Source organism: Jaculus jaculus, chromosome 6 (genome assembly GCF_020740685.1).
Source record: "Jaculus jaculus isolate mJacJac1 chromosome 6, mJacJac1.mat.Y.cur, whole genome shotgun sequence".
Lineage (NCBI taxonomy): Eukaryota > Metazoa > Chordata > Mammalia > Rodentia > Dipodidae > Jaculus > Jaculus jaculus.
Genome location: NC_059107.1, coordinates 40,648,106 through 40,669,954, shown reverse-complemented (window position 1 = coordinate 40,669,954; position 21,849 = coordinate 40,648,106). Strand labels below are relative to the sequence as shown.

Sequence of the window (21,849 nt, the reverse complement as noted above, 5' to 3'; positions counted from 1 at the left end):
TTGCATATCAGTATCATTTTACCCAGCCAGCTGAACAAAGCAGTGCTATAAAAAGTCACATGTCTTTAGTTAATGACAATAGGTGTTGGTTAGCTAGCTAACCTGTCATCTGATGGAGGGAAAAAGAAGATGCTAAAAATTTTTATACAACAATAAGTACTGTTTGTTGAATATTAATAAATAGAAAAAGTGATCTTTTTTGTCTTAAACATTTTCATAACAGACTGTATATATCTTATTAATCTTATGTTTTATAATATCCTAAATTATATTACCAAGACATGGTAAAAATGTGAATCTATATGCTTAGCAACTCAACAATTTGGGCTTATTGATAGAAAAGACAAAATTTATGCTTATATAATTGAGTTAGAGCAGCCCAGGCATCAAATATATATATATATATATCTCCTTTTCTCTTAACCTTCCCCCATTGTGGCCTCCCTCTAACTTAGTCTACCTTTTGTTTACATACCATAATGCTGCTATTTTTAAAGTTGTTAATCCTTTTGTTTTTCTGAGACGGGTATCTCACTATGTAGTTTAAAAGTGACCTGGAACTCTCAAGCTTCCTAGCTTACCCTACTGAATGTGGGGCTAAGGAGACACATGCCATTATGCCTAGCTAAAAATTATTTTTATAATAATTATAATAATGAAAACTCATTCTGGGTGATTAATGGGAGATTATGTCCAGTGGCAGTGCTATGGGTTGAATGCCCCTCCCCTCACCCCACCCCCCAGCTCATCTGTTGCATACTTAGCCTCTAACTGTTAGAGCTATTTTTGTAGGTGGTGGAAACTTTAGAGATCAGGCCTACCTGAGGGAAGTAGGTTGGTTTGGTGTGAGTCATGAGAAAATACCTTGTCTTTATCCCTCGCCTGTCACAAGGTGAGCATTGTCTCTGTTATGCCCTTCTGTGATGCTTCAGCCTTGCTATGGGTTAAAAGTCACTGTACCAGCTGACTGCAGACAGAGCCTCAGGAACTGTGAACAAGATGAACTTTATGAACTTTTTATGCTTGAAATTGTCTGTCTTACATATTGAACACAGCAGTGAAAAGTGAATGAAGGAAATTCAGCATTACATTTAGTTTATTATATTCTCATTCTTGGGAAATCCAAGATGCTCTTTTTTATTTATTTATTTATTTTTTGTTTTTGTTTTTGTTTTTTCAAAGTGGGGTCTCTCTCTACCCTAGGCTGACCAGGAATTCATTATATAGTTTCCGGGTGACCTCAAACTCACTACAATCCTCCTACCTCTGCCTCATCTGAGATTAAAAGCATGCACCATTATGCCCACCTTTTTTTGGTTTTGTTTTAATTTTTGTTTTTAAGAAATTTAAGGGCTAGAGAGAAGTCTCAGCAATTAAAGGTGCTTGCTTTCAAATCCTGGGGTTCGATTATCCAGTACCCATATATAACCAGATACACAAAGTGGCACATGAATCTAGAGTTTGTTTGCAGTGGCAAGAGGGTGGTGTGCCCATTCTCCACTCCCTATTTATCTCTCTTTCTGCTTACAAATATATAATAAATAAAATTTAAAATAAGCAATTTAAGGAATTGATATTTCATAAGATTATGGTATAAAGAATTTTCTTGTCCATTTTAACTTCTACAGTAATATAGCCATTGTTGTTCTTTGAACCCATTTCTTACTATAATCACTTACTAATAAGAATTATTAGAATAGCTATTTTATTCATAATAATATGTGCATTCATAGAGTTAAATGTAATTTTGAATATTATAAAATATAAGATTAATAAAATATATGCAGTGTTAGAAAATTTTTACCAAATGGTATAACAAAGAATTAAAATATTGGAGCTAGGAATGTGGCTCAGTGGGTAAAATGCTTGCCACATAAGAATGAAGCCATGAGGGCTGGAGAGATGGCTCAGCAGTTAAGCGCTTGCCTGTGAAGCCTAAGAACCGCCCCCAGGACCCATGTTAGCCAGATGAACAAGGGGGCGCATGCATCTGGAGTTCATTTGCAGTGGCTGGAGGCCCTGGCGCACTCATTCTCTCCCTCCCTCTCCCTCTCTCTCTCTCTCTCTCTCTCTCTCTCTCTCTCTCTCTCTCTGCCTCTTTCTGTCTGTCTGTCACTCTCAAATAAATAAAAATAAACAACAAAAATATTTTTAAAAAAAAAAAGAATGAAGCCATGATTGTGGCTTTCCAGGACCCACATAAAATGCCAGGCACTGTGGTACATGTGGCAAGCCTGAAATCCCAGCTGGGGTGTTGGAGTCAGGGAATCCCTGGAGCTTACTGGCTAAGTATCATAGCTGAATCCATGAGCTCTAGGTTCAGGGAGAGATTCTGTCTCAAAGAATAAAATAAAGAATGATTGTGGAAGACACCCAACATTGACCTTTGGCTTCCACACACATGTGACATTCACACATGTATGCACACTGCACACACATACATGAAACAATAGCAATCCCCTCCCCACAAACCAACATGTATTTTTTACATGACTCTTATGGTTGGATACTGAGATGATGAAATAATTCACTTACAGTTTTTGGGGGGTCATTTGAGAGTTTCAGTCTTCAGATAGTCACTCCCTCCCTCAACTTCAGGGCATGCAATATAAGAAAGAACCTGGTTAGAGAGATGGCTTAGCAGTTAAGGCACTTGCCTGTGAGGCCTAAGGACTCATGTTTGACTCTCCAGCCCCCACACAAGCCAGATGCACAGTGACGCAAGCACATAAGGTCGCCCAAGGGGCACACATGACTGGAGTTCAAGTACAGTGGCTCCCTTGTGCCACCTACAGTGTGTTTAAGAACTGCACGTTCTTTTCCCTGCTTGTGCACTTTTGGTGAGCGGCGTGTTGGTTTGGTCCTTCCTGCAGTACATGGAGATCGTGGCAAACGAGTACCTGGGATATGCAGAGGAGCAGCACAGCGTGGACAAGCTGGTCAACATGACTTGTAAGTCGTTGTGGGCGACACAGCCAACCTCGTGGACTTTCTGGGAGTAACAGTTTGGTGTTTGTAGTGGGAGAAAGTACAGAGAGCATTGGTTTCTACTCACCATCTGTGACAGCTGAGGCAAACACTGCCAAGAGGAAGACCTTAGCTTCTAGTTCTTGGCCGATCCCAGTTTGTTTGCAACAAGGGGGCCTCCATGAAAGCAGCGCTTGATGAAAATATTTTTGCCTCTTTAATTTCTGTTAAAATAGCAGAGACTTCATTCCAGGATTTTGTTAATAGCTTACCTCACTTAGTGTTTGGACTATCTGGACTACATAACATGAAAATGAGAAGTTCACTGAAGACAGTGAAGTGTGGCCAGTCACTCACTCGCCCCTGTGGGACCTTATCAGGCTTTCTCCCTGTTTCTGCCTGCCTTTCTGAGCCTCTGCTCTTGCTGTCCACCTATACCCTGCCCCTTGGGCTCCGAAGCTCTCCTTGTCTTCCCACTCCTCCATTTCTCCTCCCCTCTACCTACCCCCTCCTCCTTTTTCCACTCTTATCCCCTCTCCACCTTCCCACCTTTTTCCATCCCCTTCTACATTAACCACCACCTTCCTCCCCACATTCACCCTCTTCCCAGTCCCTTCATCTTTCTTCCCTTTCAGGTGCAGCAAGCTACAGACTTATTTCCAGGTGGGCTCCCACCATGGTCTGTGAGAAAGCAGATCGGTCCCCATGGTTGTTGGCTGAGCTTAATTGTTGAAATTCAGTGCTACTTTGATGATAGCTGCTTTCCTCAGCAGAGGAACCTTGCCAGGTTTTTAACACTGGCTGACCTCTCTTCTTTTCCTCTTCATAAATTGAACTGTTTATGAGGAGGCTGTCTTAAAAGGACAAACCTTGAACTTGTGATTACATCCAAGAACTTGTTCAAATTAAGTGGAAGGAGTTTGCCATTTATGGTTATTTCCATATTTTACTCTACTGGCTGAACTTGAGGGGTCCTCCCTAAGGTTGGGAAATTTCCCCACTCTCATGAGTGTTTCCATTTGCCCTTTCTCTGATGTTTGCCCACTAGTTTTAAGTTCTTTGGGTTTTATGACTATGGCCTCCATTGGTCTCTGGATCTTTCTCTCTCTGAGTTATTTCATTCTTTTATAGATATTTTTCAAAAACTTGCTGCTGTGAAAGACCAAAGAGAATGGGTCACTTCAAGTGGAGCCCACAAAGTGAGTAGGCTTGGAAAGCATCGATTTGGTTACACCCCAAGTTCAGAGCTTTTGTGGTCAAGATACATGACATAATTCATAAACCTGCTTACCTGGCCTAAAATTGTGACTGTCTGACTATACTCCAATGTTCTCTACTAGCCTAAGGAATAAATAAAGACACAGTACATGAAGGTTTTTCTTTTTTTGTTTTCCTGTGCCATTTAATGACAACAAAGTATATAACTTAATTTAAATGTTGTTTTAAAATTGACTATGTGTAAAGTTTATCTTTATGAATAAATTAGTCAGCATATAAATTCATATATGTGTACTTATAAAAGTTAATATGTCATTTGGGGCATTGTTACTCTGAATCATATAAAGTTACCATTGTTTTATGTCAGAAATAGCTGAACATAGGGAATTTCATGTGATACAGACTTACAACATAATGACATAATATTACAAGAATATGGATAAAGAATATATTATGAGAGGCTGAGGATATTACTCAGAGAAAGAGCTCTAGGTTAGAATGTGTGAGGTCCTGGGTTTTATCTCTGGCATTGTAGACAATTACACACTTGCACATATACATGTAAACACATATTTTAAGGGGGAAACTGTAGGCTTAATCAAAACAGACTGAATTTATGTTTATAGCAAAACTGTTTAGTTGGTAACTATATAGTCAGTTTCAGTAGCCTGTTGAATTCTCCTGCCCCAAGAGGCAACTTTTTAGTATATATTGGACTGAAGTAACCTAAAATGTGTTAATACATGCAGCCTGTAGTCTAGAGGATGAATCTTCATTATGTACATTCCTTATTTCAATAGTCATCCATCTCATTGGTGTTGCTTAGGATCTGAAGAAAATTTACCACTAAGGTAGTAAGTGGACATGTCAGAAATTGTAAAAGGAAGTGAAAGACAATGATAACTTCATTTAAAATATAATAAAGTATAAAGCCTGGAGGTACATATGATTAGAACTCCCTCCTAGATAAAACCTAATTCCAGCAGTCATCACATAGGTTATAGCTCTGATCTGGAGCATGTGGATTGGTAGGTGTTTTGGGGAGACTCTGAGTTTTGACATTTTAGGGAGAAGATAACTTGCATTAGTGGGAATTCAGGGAAGACAACAAAATAAGAAAGACTTCCAGCTGAGTCGTGCTGTTGAGGAGACAGACATAGCTTCGCACTGTCGCCCTCAGCAGCCTGAGAAGCAGCCCTTAATCTTTTAGGGACCTTGACTCAGGCAAACCCAGGGTTCATGGCTTTGATACAGAAAATAATTTGAGGATTAGCCATTATGAAGCAGAATTGGAGTTTTATTAAAGATATTTTAAAACATTTTATTCAGCTCACCAACAATGCTATAGCTGGATCCCAGATGACCCGCCATTATATCAGTGGTAGAGGAAACACAGCCCCACATCGTCACCCTCAGAAGTCTGAAGAGTTTCCTTATTATTTTAGGAACTTTGACTCAGGAAAACCAAGATTCATGGCTTTGATGCGGAAAGAATTTCAGAACTCTCCAGTATGAAGCAGATTTGTGTTTTTAGTTGGCATACAGAAATTTTTAGGTATCATTCATTCTTGCATTCCAAATGTAATTTTTTTATCTAGAAAGAAATAGACTTAAGAGAGTGAAACCATACATGTGAGTATGGACATAGGCTTCTCTAAGGGAGAGTTACACTTCAGGTGTCATTGTGGTGCCTGTGTACAGAATTTTAAAACTTTTCTGAATTTCGTTGCTCACCAGGCTCTTAGGGGACTTGCCTCTCCTTTGTTCCTTTCTTTGGAAATTGAAATTACATGGTAATTCCAAAGATGCCTTTAACAGTATTACAATATGATCATCTAAAATTAAGAACACTTAAGGTTTGCACAAGCTGTATAGCATATGAATTTCCAGATCTGTCAGTGGAGTTTCTAACAAGCTTCTTAGAAAATTGTAGGTTTATAGCTGGTAAGGGAGAAAGCCTTAAGCAAATGTTGATTTGTTGATTACTGGGATTTTTTTTTTTCCAGCTTGCTAGAGACTTCAATTAGAATCTAATGTGAGGGGTCCCTTTTCCTTTGATGTTTCCATAATTTTCAGTGTATCCCTGTCCTGCCTCAATATTATTTAGTATTATGCTTGAGACTATCAACATAGTTAGAAAGTTGAGAGCAAATGGAATACTTACTTAATATGAAAGAAAGACAAAAGTTTAAATATTCTGTTGAAAAGTATTTCTGTATTTTAGAAAGTCCTTTTATAGTGCCTGGCTTATAGTGAGTTCCTAATGACCAATTGCTACTAGAATTATAGTTTGTACCATTCTTTTCTAATTTTTCTCAGATGAGGAGTCAAAAATGCCCCCAAAAGTGATTAGGCCCATGAAAAACAAGGAGTATTGAGAAACTTATAGTCTTGTGCCTAGCTACCCTGCCCTCCTTGTCCGGGGAGGAATGGCTACAGAGGGCCACACTAAAGAATCCTCTGCCCTGGGTAAAGAACTGGACACTTTGAATGTTTAACAAAGGATTTTAGATCATTTTGATTTTGACTACCAAAATAAAACATACACATACACACACACAGCTGGATAGGTAATAACAGTTTTCATTTTTCTCTAAGTAAAGCCATACCATAATTAGTTATTTGACTCCAGTTATGAGAAAATTATGTTATAAAGACATATTTAATACCATAGAAAAGTTGTAGTACATACATTAAGATTCAAATAAATAATATATTATACCATTGTATAATAATTATATAATAGATTCTACTTGTGTGTGTACCTATGTATGTAAAAATGAATCAAAACAAAAGAATCCAATGAACAACAGTAAAGATGGCTAGTTCTGTGATCTTTAGAAGGAAGCATTATACTATTCAAGAATCTTTATGAAGTTAAACTTTTTTTTTCCAGACATTAGTAAATTTACTTGGTGCCCGAGACACTAATGTGCTGTTGGGTGCTCTTCTGGTGCTGGCTAGTTTAGCAGAAAGGTAAGCATATTAATTAGCTTCCCAGGCCCTCTATTTCAGCAATCACTTAGGTGCGGGAGAGAAACAGATCAGTTTCTTTGTCACCTGCTTAAAATTAAAAAAAAAAAAAGATACAGGATAAAACTAAACCTACAGCTACATGAACTAGCATAAGTTGAAAATGTTCCTGGGTGGAAAACATCCATTCAAAACTCAAGTTGGAAAGACACATCACTGCTCGAAGTCTCTCTTGCCTTCCATCCAACCCTCAGTTACTTCTGCTTTCAAAATTTCCACAAGTATATAGATCATTGCTTTCCTTGTGAACAGCATCTTCTTTCAAGATTGCCACAAGTATATAGATCATTGTTTTCCTTGTGAACAGTATCTACTTTCAAAATTACTACAAGTATATAGATCATTGCTTTTCTTGTGAACAGCACATAATTCCTTTTGGTTTGTCTTCCCTTACAACTTTTCACAAGATAATATAAAAGCTAGACTATGAGTTAAGTAGATCAGTAAGATGTGCTTATAGTAGTTACTAATATTTTCAAATTTGTAGCCCAGAATGTAGGGAGAAGATAAGTGAGCTCAACATTGTAGAAAATCTGTTGATGATTTTGCATGAATATGACTTGCTTTCAAAAAGGTAGGTTTGCTAATAATAGGTATGATATCTTATGTTTAATGATAATTCAGTTTTTCTTATGCCATATTATTGTATTGCTAGTTAAACACCATGTGTCAGCCTGGCAGTGGTTGGCTGTTTAAACTCATAGGAAGAAGCTAGTAGAAGCTAGTAGAAAGATATATTCCTGTATTACATTTAGATCAGGACATAGAATCCAATTCTATCATCTTATGATAATATCATTAATGCTCATGTTATTGCACTTGTTAAATAAATACAAAAATAAATAAAATTAATTATTAAAATTAATAAAAATAAATAAAATGAAACTTTAATTTGGCCCTGTTTTTAGTAACTTGAGATTTATGTGTGGAATAAGTGATGAGGTCACTAAAAATTGTGTTCAAGCAAGTAAAATAAATTAGAATACTGACTGACTTGTTTTATGATCACCTGTCAGAACAGAATCTGGAGTGGAATGGACTCCTTTCTGCTTCAGCAGCATCTTTCTCTAGAGGATGATGTCTTCAGAGAGCCACTGGGTAGTGTTTAGGGGACATATCTCTTTTTAAACCATGGTTTTCTAAAGAGCCAAGACAGGTAACAGAAATTCTAAGTAATGGTTTGGGCTTCCTCTTCAAAGCTGACTTAGCACTCTTCTAAGAGCTCTGCTATAGACAAGAGTCTGTTTGCTCCCATTTGGTTATTCGAACTTATCCACCCAGAGATAATGTATCATACTCCATCAGGTGTTGGGAATCAGAATGTGTGGTGTGGCCTTGTACTTGCAGTGATCCTCCTGCCTCTGTCTCCTGAGTGCTGGGATTATAGGCTTGACTACCACTCTTGGCATAACATGAATTCTTTTTTTTCTTCCAAATTTTTATTAACAACTTCTATGATTATAAAAAAATACCCCATGTTAATACTCTCCCTCCTCCCACTTTCCCCTTTGAAATGATATTCTTCATCATACCCCCTCCCCATCTCAATCAGTCTCTCTTTTAATTTTGATTGCATGATCTTTTCCTCCTCTTATGATGGTCTTGTGCAGGTAGTGTCAGGCACTGTGAGGCCATGGATATCCATGCCATTTTGTGTCTAGAGGGAGCATATAACATGAATTCTTAATACCAGAGCAGAGAAAAAAGTTGAGAAGGGAGAGGAACCATGAAGAAGTGGTTCAGGGCAAAAGAAAAAAAAAAAAAAACTCTGTGAACACTGGAGATGGAAGATGGAGAGGCTCGTGCCGTGGGTATGATGAAGGCTTGCAATGGGCAGAGGGAGCAGTGGTTCAGCTAGTTACCTGACCTTCAAGAAGAGAACTCCCAGAAGTTTCTAGGAAATAAAGGGAATTAGAGCTCTAGAAGGACAATGGCAACTGTGGGAGGAGAAGGAAGAGGAAGTGTCTCAGGTCGCCCCCAGTCCTCTGGCTTGGGGAATTGAAAGGCTGTTGTAGTGTGAGTCCAGACGGGAGTTATGTAAGAGGCAGAACAGATTTATAGAGCAGATTAATGACTTTGAGATTATGTACAGCGTAGTGAGAACTTGGGCAACATCTATGCGATAATGATGCCAGGACCTGGAGAGTGTTTGTAACATTGGGAACAAATGACTTTGGGGGAGTCAGGATGATTCAGGGTCACACCTGTATCATGGTGGCCCATGGCTCAGCTGAACCTTTTATCTTTATCTAATTTTTATTTTTATTTATTTATTTTTTTGATTTTTTGAGGTAGGGTCTCACTCTAGCCCATGCTGACCTGGAATTCACTATGGAGTCTCAGGGTGGCCTTGAACTTAGCGATCCTCCTACCTCTGCCTCCCGAGTGCTGGGATTAAGGGCGTGTGCCACCACGCCCGGCTTTCTAATTTTCATTTTGTTTACCAGAAAGTCACAAATCACTTTGTACCTAATAGCCTTGTGATATGGAGTGTTTTTTTTTTTTAATTTGAGAGACAAAGGCAGAGAGAGGAAGAGAGAAGGAGGGGGAGGGAGAGAGAGAGAGAATGGGCACACCATGGCATCCAGCCACTGCAAATTAATTCCAGACACATGAGCCATCTTGTGCACCGGGCTTATATGGATTCTGGGGAATCAAACCTTGGTCCTTTGGTTTTGCAGGTAAGTGCATTAACCACTAAGCAATCTCTCCAGCCCACAGTATGGGGTTTTGTACTTTTTCTTTTTTGGTTTTTTGAGGTAAGGTCTCACTCTAGCTCAGGCTGACCTGGAATTCACTATGTAGTCTCAGGGTGGCCTTGAACTCTTGGTGATCCACCTACCTCTGCCTCCCAAGTGCTGAACATTTATTTATTTTTTTTATGAAAGCATTCTGGTTGTAACAACATATTAAAGCTTTGAAGACTAGAATGAGGCTTTATGTAATCCTATCTTTAGCTTAGTCAGTACAGGTCACATGGTTTGTATTTACTTCTTACTTGATGGTCACTAGAGGTTTTTGACCAGAACAGTGAGTGTATAGGAACTTGGCAAGAGTGCTTAGCACACTACAACCACAGGCCATCTTTTTTCTTTTTTCTTTTTTCTTTTTTTTAATTTTTATCAACATTTTCCATGATTATAAAATATATCCCATGGTAATTCCCTCCCTCCCCACCCCCACACTTTCCCATTTGAAATTCCATTCTCCATCATATTACCTCCCCCTTACAATCATTGTAATTATATATATATAAATATCAGCCCACAGGCCATCTTTGACTGCTGATTGTTTTGGTATATAAAGCTTTATTGTTACACAGTCATGCCCATTCACTTCTCTGTGTTGCCTATGTCTGTTTTCATGCTGTCTTGGCATAGCTGAGTAGTTTGACAGACGTAGCATGGCTAGCAAAGTTGAAAATATTGGGATTTGGTCTGGCCAAAGTGGGGACTTAGAAAGTATTAGTTGTCTTATATTTAGAGATTTTAGCTCCAGTCCAACTGTGATGTCATTGACTTACAGTGCTATGATTCTTTCCTTCATCCTCATTGCACCAGACTGACCGCAGAACTCCTGCGCCTGCTTTGTGCCGAATCCCAGGTAAAGGAGCAGGTGAAGCTGTACGAGGGCATACCCATCCTGCTCAGCCTGCTCCACTCTGACCACCTGAAGCTGCTCTGGAGTGTCGTCTGGATTCTCGTTCAGGTGTGTGAGGACCCTGAGACCAGCGTGGAAATCCGCATCTGGGGTGGCATCAAGCAGCTCCTGCATATTTTACAAGGGTAAGTGGAGGCTTTGGCTTTCCCTGGCCTGAGACATGGTCATCTCAGTCCCTTCGATCTGGAGTTTCCTTTTCATAAGCCATCTACAGTATACAGGCAAGGATGAAGGAGTCCAACAGTCTGCAGATGCCTCATGGAAGTCTAATGACCTAAGAAAAACATCTGCTTTGCCACTTTTCCCTTGAGTCAGTAAATACCAATAAATACAACACCTATTTTACTCATAAGTTTGTGTGAAGATATGTGTCTCATTTATCTTTAGAAAGAAAGAAAGAAAAGCAGATCTATAGTAAAGGAACTCATGTCTCATTTAAAATAAGAGAAAATGTCATTAATGAATTGGCACCATATTTTGGCCCTGATCTAGATGCACTACTTTTTATCACATAGTGGCTCACCCCTTGATCTAAAGAATCACAGTTGCTGAAGGGTTTTTGCTTGCATGTTTTTGTTTGTAGGATGATAGTGGTGACTGTGCTTATCATTTATTATTCTTGGGGAGCAACTATTAAAGATAAAATGAAATTATTTAATGCTTAAGAACTGTTTCAAAGACAAAACTTTTTATTACCTAGAGTTGCCTCTTTGCCTCATTTGCTCAAGATATAACTTTTGTATCCTTGATGGAAAAGAGGTTTTTTTCATGTCTAAGGAGTCATTTTCCAACCTGTGTCCATGGTGTGACATGAGAGATATTTTCCTTAGGTAGATGATATTCATCAACTCTCATTAGATGCTAAATGCATCTCAGTGCTCTGGGAAGATGATCCCAGCTGTAGAAACACTTTCTGATGAGTTCAGTGCCTGCCCCCGAGGCTTCCTGAAGCAGGTGTTAGGGAACAAGTTGCCAGTTGGCTAGTGGTCCTCAGAGCATTTCTAAAAATATGACAGAGATAAAGAGGGAGAAAGAGGCTGGGGAGAGAGAGAGAATGGGCGTGCCAGGGCTCCAGCCACTGCAAACAAACTCCAGACACGTGCACCCCCTTGTGCATCTGGCTTATGTGGGTCCTGGAGAATCGAACCTGGGTCCTTTGGTTTTGCAGGCAAATGCCTTCAGTGCTAAGTCATCCCGGCAGCCCCTCAGAGAATCTTTCAGGAAACCCATGTAGGTCTGTTCACCTGCTCTCTCCAAGGAAAGGTGTGCTCCTGCTCAGTCATAGTGATCTCTACTGTGAGCTGGATACATAGAACACAAATGTGGAATGTGAGTTCATAAGCTGTGAGTGAAGGTGAGGTGAGAGACTGCAGAAGAGAGGAAGTTGCAGCTAAGAAAGAAAATTACGCTTGAGGAAGACCCATAGACTGCAATCTGACCACAGGACCAGAAAAAGAAAAACCTGAATATAACAAAGTACAGGGCAGACTTTCAAAAGTGCTGTGCCACAGAGGAAGAGACAGCAGAATGGAGACAGAAAATAGCAGCTATGGGCTAGAGAGATAGCTTAGTGGTTAAAACACTTGCTTGTGAAGCCTAAAGACTCAGGTTCAGTTCTCCAGAACCCACATAGGGCAGAAGCACATAGTGGTGCATGCATCTGGAGTTCTTTTGCAGTGGCTGAAGGCCCTGGTGCATCTGTTCTCTCTATCTCTTTCTCTCTCTACAATAAATAAATAAATAAAGTATTTAAAATATGGCAGCTATGGCCAGCCATATATCCTCAATGCTGTCCCTATAGTGGGAAGAAATTATTAAAAAACAACAGTTTGAAAACATAATAGAAAGATGTTCCCAAGATTCAGCAGGATTGGAGTTGACTAAGAAAGAACTCAGAGAATCATGAGCACGATGTACATAAGTGAGGACTACTGTGAACAAGAATTCATCTGTGAGAGCAGGACAGTCTGGAGTCCCTCTGTCATGGCAAGGGCTGGGTAGGGACTGTCATGATAGTCATCACCACAAAATTACATCATAAACAAAACTCAGTTATAGCTGGATTCATGTGTGATACAATAAAGATAATGTAGAAAACCTTTTGACCCATGGAAGGCAAAAGATTTCTATTACTACTTTTTTAAAAAAATTATTGTTTACTTAGCCAGCATAATGATGGATTTCATTGTGATATTTTCATGTCACTGTATTTGAGGAAAAGATTTTGAATGGGACAAGAGAGGATGCACCATGAAGGAAAACAGATAATGGTCTGAGCAGTTACTTTTCTTCTACAGGGACAGAAATTTTGTTTCTGATCGTTCATCCATTGGAAGCCTGTCCAGTGCTAATGCCGCAGGCCGAATCCAACAGCTGCATTTGTCAGAAGATCTAAGTCCTCGGGAAATACAAGAAAATACTTCCTCTCTCCAAGCAGGTAACTGTGTCATATTGCTAAGTTTTGCTATTTTATGCCACATGATTGATTATGCTGTTATTTCTTGATCCTATACTTTGTAGGATAACAAGTTTGTAATATGAAATAGATGTAAATACTAGAACCTTCTAGGTACTGCTGTTATACTAGCAGGCTCTAAACAGACATTAGAGATAGAGAACATTTGCCTAATTACTGATAAAGCTAGATTACAGCACACAGCTTGATCTGGGCCTCGAATCATGTTCCCTAGGTCTTGGAGAGTCCTACTTCCGTGCACATCCCATCTCACCAGATAACATGGTTCCCTGTCTCCTATGTGTCAGCTGCAAGGAGAAGAGAGAGATGGCACCTATGTGGGTTCTCACCCAAGTGGGAGCTTTGCTTCAGGGCCTTTTTCTTGGCAGAGCTCACTTCAGCACGTGCACCTCAAGGGAGACTTTGCCTTTGGGATCAGTGGACTCATGTGCAGTGCTGCTGGCCCAACTGGGACCTAGAGCGGCTGAGGAAGAAGCAGGGCTCTGTGGGCCATTAGAAGTCCTTGGTGCTTCTGAGAAAGGGGAGCAGGCATGGCAGAGGGCAGGAGTGATGGGCAATGGGGCAGAAGGTAACCCTGCTTTGTTCCCACGTACTTTCTCCTGAAGAATGGAGGTATTTCTTCAGAGACCTGTGAGGACAAGAAACTATGTTCCTTTCCTTTGCCATTTCCATGTACTCAGAAGGGCCTGTCTCAGTGCAGGGTTCAGGCTGGGCTTCCTTCTTGAAGCTCCCCTATGAGGCCCAATCTAGTCAGTCTCAGAGCTCCTGGTATTCTGAGTGCTCTCAAAGAGTGGGTACAACTGGTAGTGATAGAAGTCAGAAGAGTGGTCACCTATGTGTAGGGGCTGTAAGAAGGTCAAATCCCAGGGAAGGATATGACAGCCTGTATATACAGCTGGCTGGAGGGTATGTAGAGAGTTTCTGGAACTGCACATCATATGGATTTACTTGATGTTGTCTGTTTTATACCTAACCATGACAGATAAGTAGCTAGCACAGGGTCTGACTTTTCACTCACCTGCATTGATAGCTTATCTGGTCCTGGCCATGTTCCTCAGCTTCTCCCAGCTTCAGCTCTGCTCATGTGAAAAGCTAATGATAATTGTCACATCACTGTTAAGAGGGTGTTATAAAGCTGCAAGGAGCCAGGATGGCACTGCTCAGAACTTAGGATTTACCATTAACCTCTTGGCCATTTCTGACTGGCATTATGGTCTAGTCTGTTAACCTCTCTGGATTTGTAGAACATTCACTGATCATGAGGATTTGGGGAATATGTTTAAAACAGTCATTTGTTTATTCATCAGTGTAAATGCATTTACTGAGCACCTGGGCACATGCCAAGCACTGGGGATTGTATTGCATTTGTTTGCTTCTCTTTCAGCTTGCTGTGCTGCCCTCACTGAGCTGGCACTCAATGACACCAATGCCCACCAGGTGGTTCAGGTGAGAGCAATGTGATCCTTCAGTGTAATGTGCCTTACCTCTCTTCTTGGTTTTGAGACCCTATCATGTGTTTTAAAATACTTTGACATTTCATATTTAATTTATAGAATTCTATTCAGTATTTTTGTCTTTTCTCTTTTATTCAGTTGACTTACCACAGACTGACCTGTAGCTAACTGATGTTGATGTTTCTTCCCTGCATCAAAGACTATCCTTTATCAGAGGCAGTGAGTTAAGGGCTACACTCATTTTATCTAAGGACATAATAGGCTATTCAGTTAGAGGCAACCAAGACACACTACACATAACACTGGCTGCCAATAAAAAAAAAAAAAACTATTTCACAAAGTACAATTCATAAATTAACCATTTGCATATGTAGTTATATGTATGTATGTATGCATGTACATGTAAGTATAAATAAGTAAACAAGTCACCATGTGCATCTACACGTACAACCCTGGTTTGAGTTTCCATTGTGATAATTCCCTTTTGTTGAATTGTGTGGAGCAAAGTTCTTTGGGAGGTTAGGGTCAGCGAATGCAGCTTCGTCATCAACGCATGGCGGTGTGAGCGCGGGTCACGTGGCGAGCAGGGACGTGCACCCGGCTGCAAGGAGTCAGTCCTGCTCATCTCTTACCACCTTTACTTGCTGGCTTGGCTCTTGGAAAAAATAGCTGTTCTTCTCTTAGTTTTAGTTTTCTTGTGAATGAAACAGAATTATAAAATAATCCACAGTGTATCTAGAAAGATTAAATATGGTAAGATAGACAAAACTGCCTACAGATATGAGAGACCACAAATATACTTGTGCATACGACTGTAAGTTGAAAAATATGTGGTTTACACAGGTAACTTTCATTCCTTATAAAGTTGTTCTTTGACATTTTTCTTGTTTTTTTTTAACTCTTTACACCAATTAACCTATATGTGTTCTTAAATTATCAAAAATAGAAAGGTAGAAATTACTTTATAGTTTACATTTGAAGTATAAAATTTTGAGTTCCTTTATTTTGCCCCTTCTTATTTCAACCATTCTTTGTTGTTAAAGTATTTAAATCATTTCAATTTTATATAGTTGACTAATTATAACCTTAGCTTTTCAGCCAGTTGAAAATTTCAGATTATTTAGGCTCATTTGTATCTAAAAGTACAGTATTACATTGGCAGTTTTAGTATTGTTCAATAATATTTATTTAAATTTTCCAAAGTCCACCAACATTTACTGATTAGCTCTAATTCTGGGGCCATTTGACTACCCTGAATGCTTATCCCCCTCTTGGGCATTGTCACCAGTAGACTGATGCCATGCCTCTTTCTTTTCCCAGGAAAATGGTATATACACAATAGCAAAATTAATTTTACCAAATAAACAAAAGAATGCAGCAAAAACTAATCTACTACAGGTAATAATTATATCTATTGCTCTTTAATTTTGAACTATGAATTCTGGGGGAACAGTTGATAAGCGAATGTGTGGTTCTCAGTGTCTTAGGTTAGTGCTGGTACCTATGAGGATGGCTTAAGAGGAGGTACTTGGTAATGGAGTCTGGATGGAAACAGCTTCGTTGCTTCTCTGTTTTCCACAAGGCTCTGGTCAGTTTTGTTTGTGCTCCTGTTTTCAGATCACCAATTATATGAAATGATCCCAGGTCACACTTGGTAGACCTTGGTCATTCATCGCTGGCCAGTGTCACAAGGTGCACCTGCAGGCTGAGGTCCCTCCCTCCTTCTTTCTCCCCCTCCCCATGCAGAAGTTTGAGGTTTGGTTCTCAGCCCCCAAGTTAAAGCACACAGGCCTGTTTCTAAGGGCTGTCTGAGGAACTACTGATTGTTCTATTTGGAGAATGCTTAGGACTTTCACTCAAGAGAGGTTGTCAGGTTTGAGTCCAGTGTGCCTGTGGCTGTTTTTCGCATGTCATCATCACAGAAGCCATATAAATACCAAGGTTTTCATGGCAGGCTAGGAGCAAAACAAGCCCCAAGCTCCTAGAAATCTTCAGGAATTTGGCTTTCCCAGCATTTTGTACTTTCTAGAAAGGAAGGAGTGACAAAGTCTTCATGCCCAGCATGCTTCAGTGTCTGTGTGAGACCTACCCCAGGGTGGGAGGGGTTTCTGCTTTCACTCGCAGTGTGGATTCTGGCTCAGGCCAGCCACTCACAATAAAGCCACTGCTCTTCTGCTTTCTGGTGGCTGTATTCTGGAAGTACTTTAATTTGTTGAACTGCCCTTTAAGACTCGTGGTCTCTTTTACTCCCTAGTGTTATGCTTTCAGAGCGCTGCGGTTTCTCTTCAGCATGGAAAGAAACAGACCACTTTTTAAAAGGTAGGCTCTGGGAGAATGTGAGCGATGGCTAGACTGAAGAGACCATGAGGCTGGATGAAGCTATTTGCATATTTCCAACTCAGGCAAACCATTCTTCTGCCTTAGACTTCACAAGCAGAATGGAGCTTCTGCAGCCACATTACTGCACTGGAAATTACAAGGTGGTGGTGAGACCAGCCCAAATCTAGACCCACTCTCTCACCAGAATTGAATTGATAAGGGACTTCTGGACTTTATAAGATCCTTTTCCCAGAAAGCTTGATCACTTTGTGGTGCTACTCATTTTCCTATGACATTTGAATTTAGAGAAAAATGAAGTAAAATTAATTGTTGATCATAAGCTTCCATTCTGAGGCCCAAAGCTGTCCATTTTCATGAACTGAAACATTTTTTTAAAAGCCCTTGAAACTTGTACCTCAGAAATGTATAATTCTATTTTCCATTTACCTGTATTTTTATTTTTATAAAATATTTTAAAAAATAATTTAATATCTGCCTCCTAGAGTTAATATAATAGGACTATATCAAATGGTTTTATGGATGTTCTGAGCCCTTAAACATCCAACAGTTATTCTTTTCTAATATGCATAATAGCTGTACTTACACATATATGACTAAAAGGTCTTGATGTAGTTTGTGTCAGATCCATTCTTTGTTGTATTGAAAGTATACTACATAGGACCCACCTCTTGAATATTTGAAGCATGAAGTACTTGTTAGCCATAGCATACTGTTGTGTAGAGATATTCAGAACTCTCTTCTTTATTTATGCCTACTTTCCAAAGACTGTTATTTTCAAGCTAGAGAGTATTATATGGCACTCCTCAACCTTACTCATGACCTAAGGCTGTTACATTTGTTGGATACAATTAGTTGGTGAGTGAACTACAAAAGAGAAGAAATGACCTGCTGTTTCCAAGCTCTATCTTGAGTATGTGTTTCCCTTATAGACTCTTCCCTACTGACTTGTTTGAGATCTTCATTGACATAGGACATTATGTTCGTGACATCAGTGCTTATGAGGAATTGGTATCACAGTTGAATTTATTAGTGGTAAGCCTGAGTTTTAAATCTTTTGGTAGGTGGCTCTGTGATCAGGATAGAATTATAACAGCACATCTCCTTTCTATGGCTTGGTTAGGAGGATGAACTGAAGCAAATTGCTGAGAATATTGAAAGCATTAATCAGAAGAAAGCTCCTTTGAAATACATAAGTGACTATGCAGTTTTGGACCATCTTGGAAGTGGAGCTTTTGGCTGTGTTTATAAGGTGACTTTGCCTATGAGAAATATTTCTGATACTTCAAAACAAAGAAGAAATCACACTTTCATGTCAACAATCACCTTAGCTGGAGTTTTTACCATTGGAAACAAATATATATATATATATATATATAAAATTATATAATATAATATTGATTTATTAGTATAAGATATTAATAATAATTAATATATTAATATATTGTACAATAATAAATATATAATTGTATATTTATATATGTGTGTGTATCTTTGTCTGACAGGGATCAGTAGCTACACTGATGCTTCCATCTCAAGTAGCTAGCTGGTCTCTGACTTTAAGAGAAAAGACATTTCACTTGTCATAGAAAATTAATCAAAATAGCTTATACCAATGCATGAGTTATTTCTGCATTTATTCTACTATTTCTGTATTTGCATAGCAAAATACTACTGGATATTGTAGGTGGGACAAGAACATACAGAGTTTTGAGCTGAACTTGGAAATTTTAAATACTTGTATTACTTTATTAGCCATGTGATCTTGTTAATGTAGTTCATTTGTCTTGTCTTATTACCCTTTCAGTTCTTACCAGATTTCTTTATTTTATTTTGTCCTCTTATTTTAGGTTAGAAAACGTAGTGGTCAAAACCTTTTAGCAATGAAAGAGGTCAATTTACATAACCCAGTATTTGGAAAGGATAAAAAAGATCGAGACAGCAGTGTAAAGAATATTGTTTCTGAATTGACAATAATTAAGGAACAGGTAAATATTTGACTTGTTTCTGAGATACCTTCCTTAAATAAGTGTCATTGAAGTTGTGTTCTCATGCTGTTCATGTCCATGCTATTTGTGAACTGGCTCAGTGTGAAATAGTGGATATTAGGCCAATGATATTTTTACCAGTGTTTTTCCTAAAGCATGTCTTGAAGCCATGGAAACTCTCTTAGGAGTTTATATAAGGGCCTTGGAAGCTTATGAATCAGAGCACATCATATACAAAATCCCATCTCTTCATTGTAAGTATATCCAGTGTTTAGTTACCTAGTTACATGCATAAGGATATAAGGGAAAGTTCCTCAACTTTTTTCAAGTGGAGCCAAGCTCCTCAAATATAGCTTATTAAGTCTAACATGTGAATGTCTCTCTCTTTCTTGATAGAGTCTCACATAGCCCAGGCCAGCCTAGAACTCACTATGTAACTGAGAATGGCCTTGAATCCCCGGTCCTCCTGCCTCTACCTCTGGAGTGCTGGGATTATTATTACACTCTGGCATGCTGTAATAGCTCAGTTAACATTATGAAGGTTTATTTGGGGAGAAAGAGCAGATATGACAAAAGTGAGATAGGATTTCTGTTTTTTGCCCATGTGTGTATGTTTATACATTTGTGTAGGTATGTATGCCCTTGTATACTCATTTCCAGTAATGGAGAGCTCTCTGCTTCTGCCCTCTGTTCTCTGCAGTCACATTTGCCTGCATCTGGTCTAGAACACAAAGAATAGTGAATATGGTCTTTACTCATTGAAACCTACAGTGAAATATCAGTTTCTAAGTTACAATAGATTGTAACACTAATAACTATTAGATTATTTCAATTTCAGGATGATAACTGTGGATAACATAGAAAGACAGAAAAGTACAACTAAACACAAATATTACTTAAATTTCCCCTTTGGAAGAGACTTAAAGAGCAATGAATGTATATATTCCACACAATTATCTTCATTTCTGTTTTCTTTTTTGTGCACTCTGCCCATGGTAATGGGGCAGAGTGTGTTCAATGAGTCCCTGAGCAACCCTCTTTATATAATTTTCTGTTCTGGTTAAATTATGAGGTACAGCAGTTTTTGACTTGTTTACATAGGCATGTAAAAGATTTCAATTTTCAGATTAATTCATAAACAAGTTTCTTTAGGATCATAAAAATCTCAGATGTTATGTTGAAATTATTAGTTTTATAAATTACATAGTATATAAGAAACTTTGCCTGAAGTAGCATAATATATATATTTTAAATTTTCTTATAGCTTTATCATCCCAATGTTGTACGTTACTACAAAACATTTTTGGAAAGTAAGTATGAGTTTTATTCTAATGAAGGAAACATATATATTTTTACTTACATATATTCAGAATGTCAGAAAATAAATTCAACCTTCTAAAGTGCTTTCATTGTTAACATAACAGTGGGTTATCTCAAGCATCACTTTCTGGTCCAATGAAATTGTGACATAATTAATGACCTAAATACAGTTATAGATTCTCACAGTATATAAAGACACTACAAACCAAAATAATTTTTGCTGCCAATTATTACACAAAAATCACTTGATAGGATTATTGAAAAAAGAAAAATAAAGGACACTGGCTTGTTTTGGGCAAAGCTATAGCAGTTTGTGTTGAATCAGGTAACATTTTCCACCCACTGCCTTCTGCATGAAATTCAAGTAAGTGCCATTAGGTGGCAATGGAGCCAAGTTGATTCTGTGGGCACATAGGCTTGCTTCTCATTGTCTTTGAGAGAAGATTGAGTTCAGTTACTTGTTTAAAAATAGAATGAAATAAGTTTTATTGATTTGTGACACATAAAATTTCAAAATAAATCTCTAAGTAAATTAGAAAGAAATACTAGGCAATAATTGTTGGGATCTGCTTGTTATTTCCTTATTAGTGTGTGATTAAGAAACCTTGTGAAGCTGGGCATGGTGGCACACGCCTTTAATCCCAGTACTTAGGAGGCAGAGGTAGGAAGATCATCATGAGTTCAAGGCCACCCTGAGAATACAGAGTGAATTCCAGGTCAGCCTGGACTAGAGTGAGACCCTATGTCAAAAAACAAAAAACAAAAAACAAAAAAAAAAAAAAAGAAAAGAAAAGAAAAGAAAAGAAAAAGAAAGAAAGAAACCTTGTGGCATTTGTCCTGATTTCTACTAACTCCATTTCCTAGATGACTCAAAGGGAACTCTGCCTATTAACCATTAGTTATATCCTAAAAAAGAGATAAGGGTTGGCATCTGACTTATACTAAAGACACAGCTTCAGGCGCACTAAGATGAGACTATTTTTTAAAAGCTATGGTACAGTACAGATAAATAGTTTTAATTTTTTTGTTTATTTTTATTTATTTATTTGAAAGCGATGGACACAGAGAGAGAGAGGCAGATAGAGAGACACAAAGGAACTCCAGACGCATGCGCCCCCTTGTGCATCTGACTAACGTAGGTCCTGGAGAATCAAGCGTTGAACCGGGGTCCTTAGGCTTCACAGGCAAGCGCTTAACCGCTAAGCCATCTCTCCAGCCTGGAGATAAATATTTTTAAATTATGAAACATTTGAAGCTACAAATGTTTATGTATAGGAGAATTATTTAAATTATGCTTTATTCATGTTGTAAAATACCGAGGCAACCAGAAGGAAGAATGCTGTGCATAAGTGCATGCTGAAATATAAGATGGTGTAATGGAAAAGGCATAAGTTCC

The 21,849-nt window shown here is 38.6% G+C and overlaps 1 protein-coding gene across 4 annotated transcripts in view; it reads left to right on the top strand.

The window, feature by feature from the left end:
- Nek10 (NIMA related kinase 10) overlaps window positions 1–21,849 on the top strand; it is a 172,176-nt gene that overhangs the window by 62,964 nt on the left and 87,363 nt on the right. For 3 of the 4 annotated variants that reach the window (XM_045152443.1, XM_045152445.1, XM_045152446.1), the window contains 13 exons: window positions 2,874–2,952; window positions 4,099–4,166; window positions 7,082–7,161; window positions 7,706–7,792; window positions 10,779–11,003; window positions 13,176–13,315; window positions 14,739–14,800; window positions 16,129–16,206; window positions 17,063–17,127; window positions 18,078–18,180; window positions 18,269–18,397; window positions 18,996–19,133; window positions 20,398–20,443. In XM_045152443.1, coding sequence (XP_045008378.1) covers window positions 2,874–2,952; window positions 4,099–4,166; window positions 7,082–7,161; window positions 7,706–7,792; window positions 10,779–11,003; window positions 13,176–13,315; window positions 14,739–14,800; window positions 16,129–16,206; window positions 17,063–17,127; window positions 18,078–18,180; window positions 18,269–18,397; window positions 18,996–19,133; window positions 20,398–20,443 — 1,300 coding nt within the window. The remainder of the gene's footprint in view (window positions 1–2,873; window positions 2,953–4,098; window positions 4,167–7,081; window positions 7,162–7,705; window positions 7,793–10,778; window positions 11,004–13,175; window positions 13,316–14,738; window positions 14,801–16,128; window positions 16,207–17,062; window positions 17,128–18,077; window positions 18,181–18,268; window positions 18,398–18,995; window positions 19,134–20,397; window positions 20,444–21,849) is intronic. The other variant, XM_045152444.1, reaches the window with a different exon arrangement.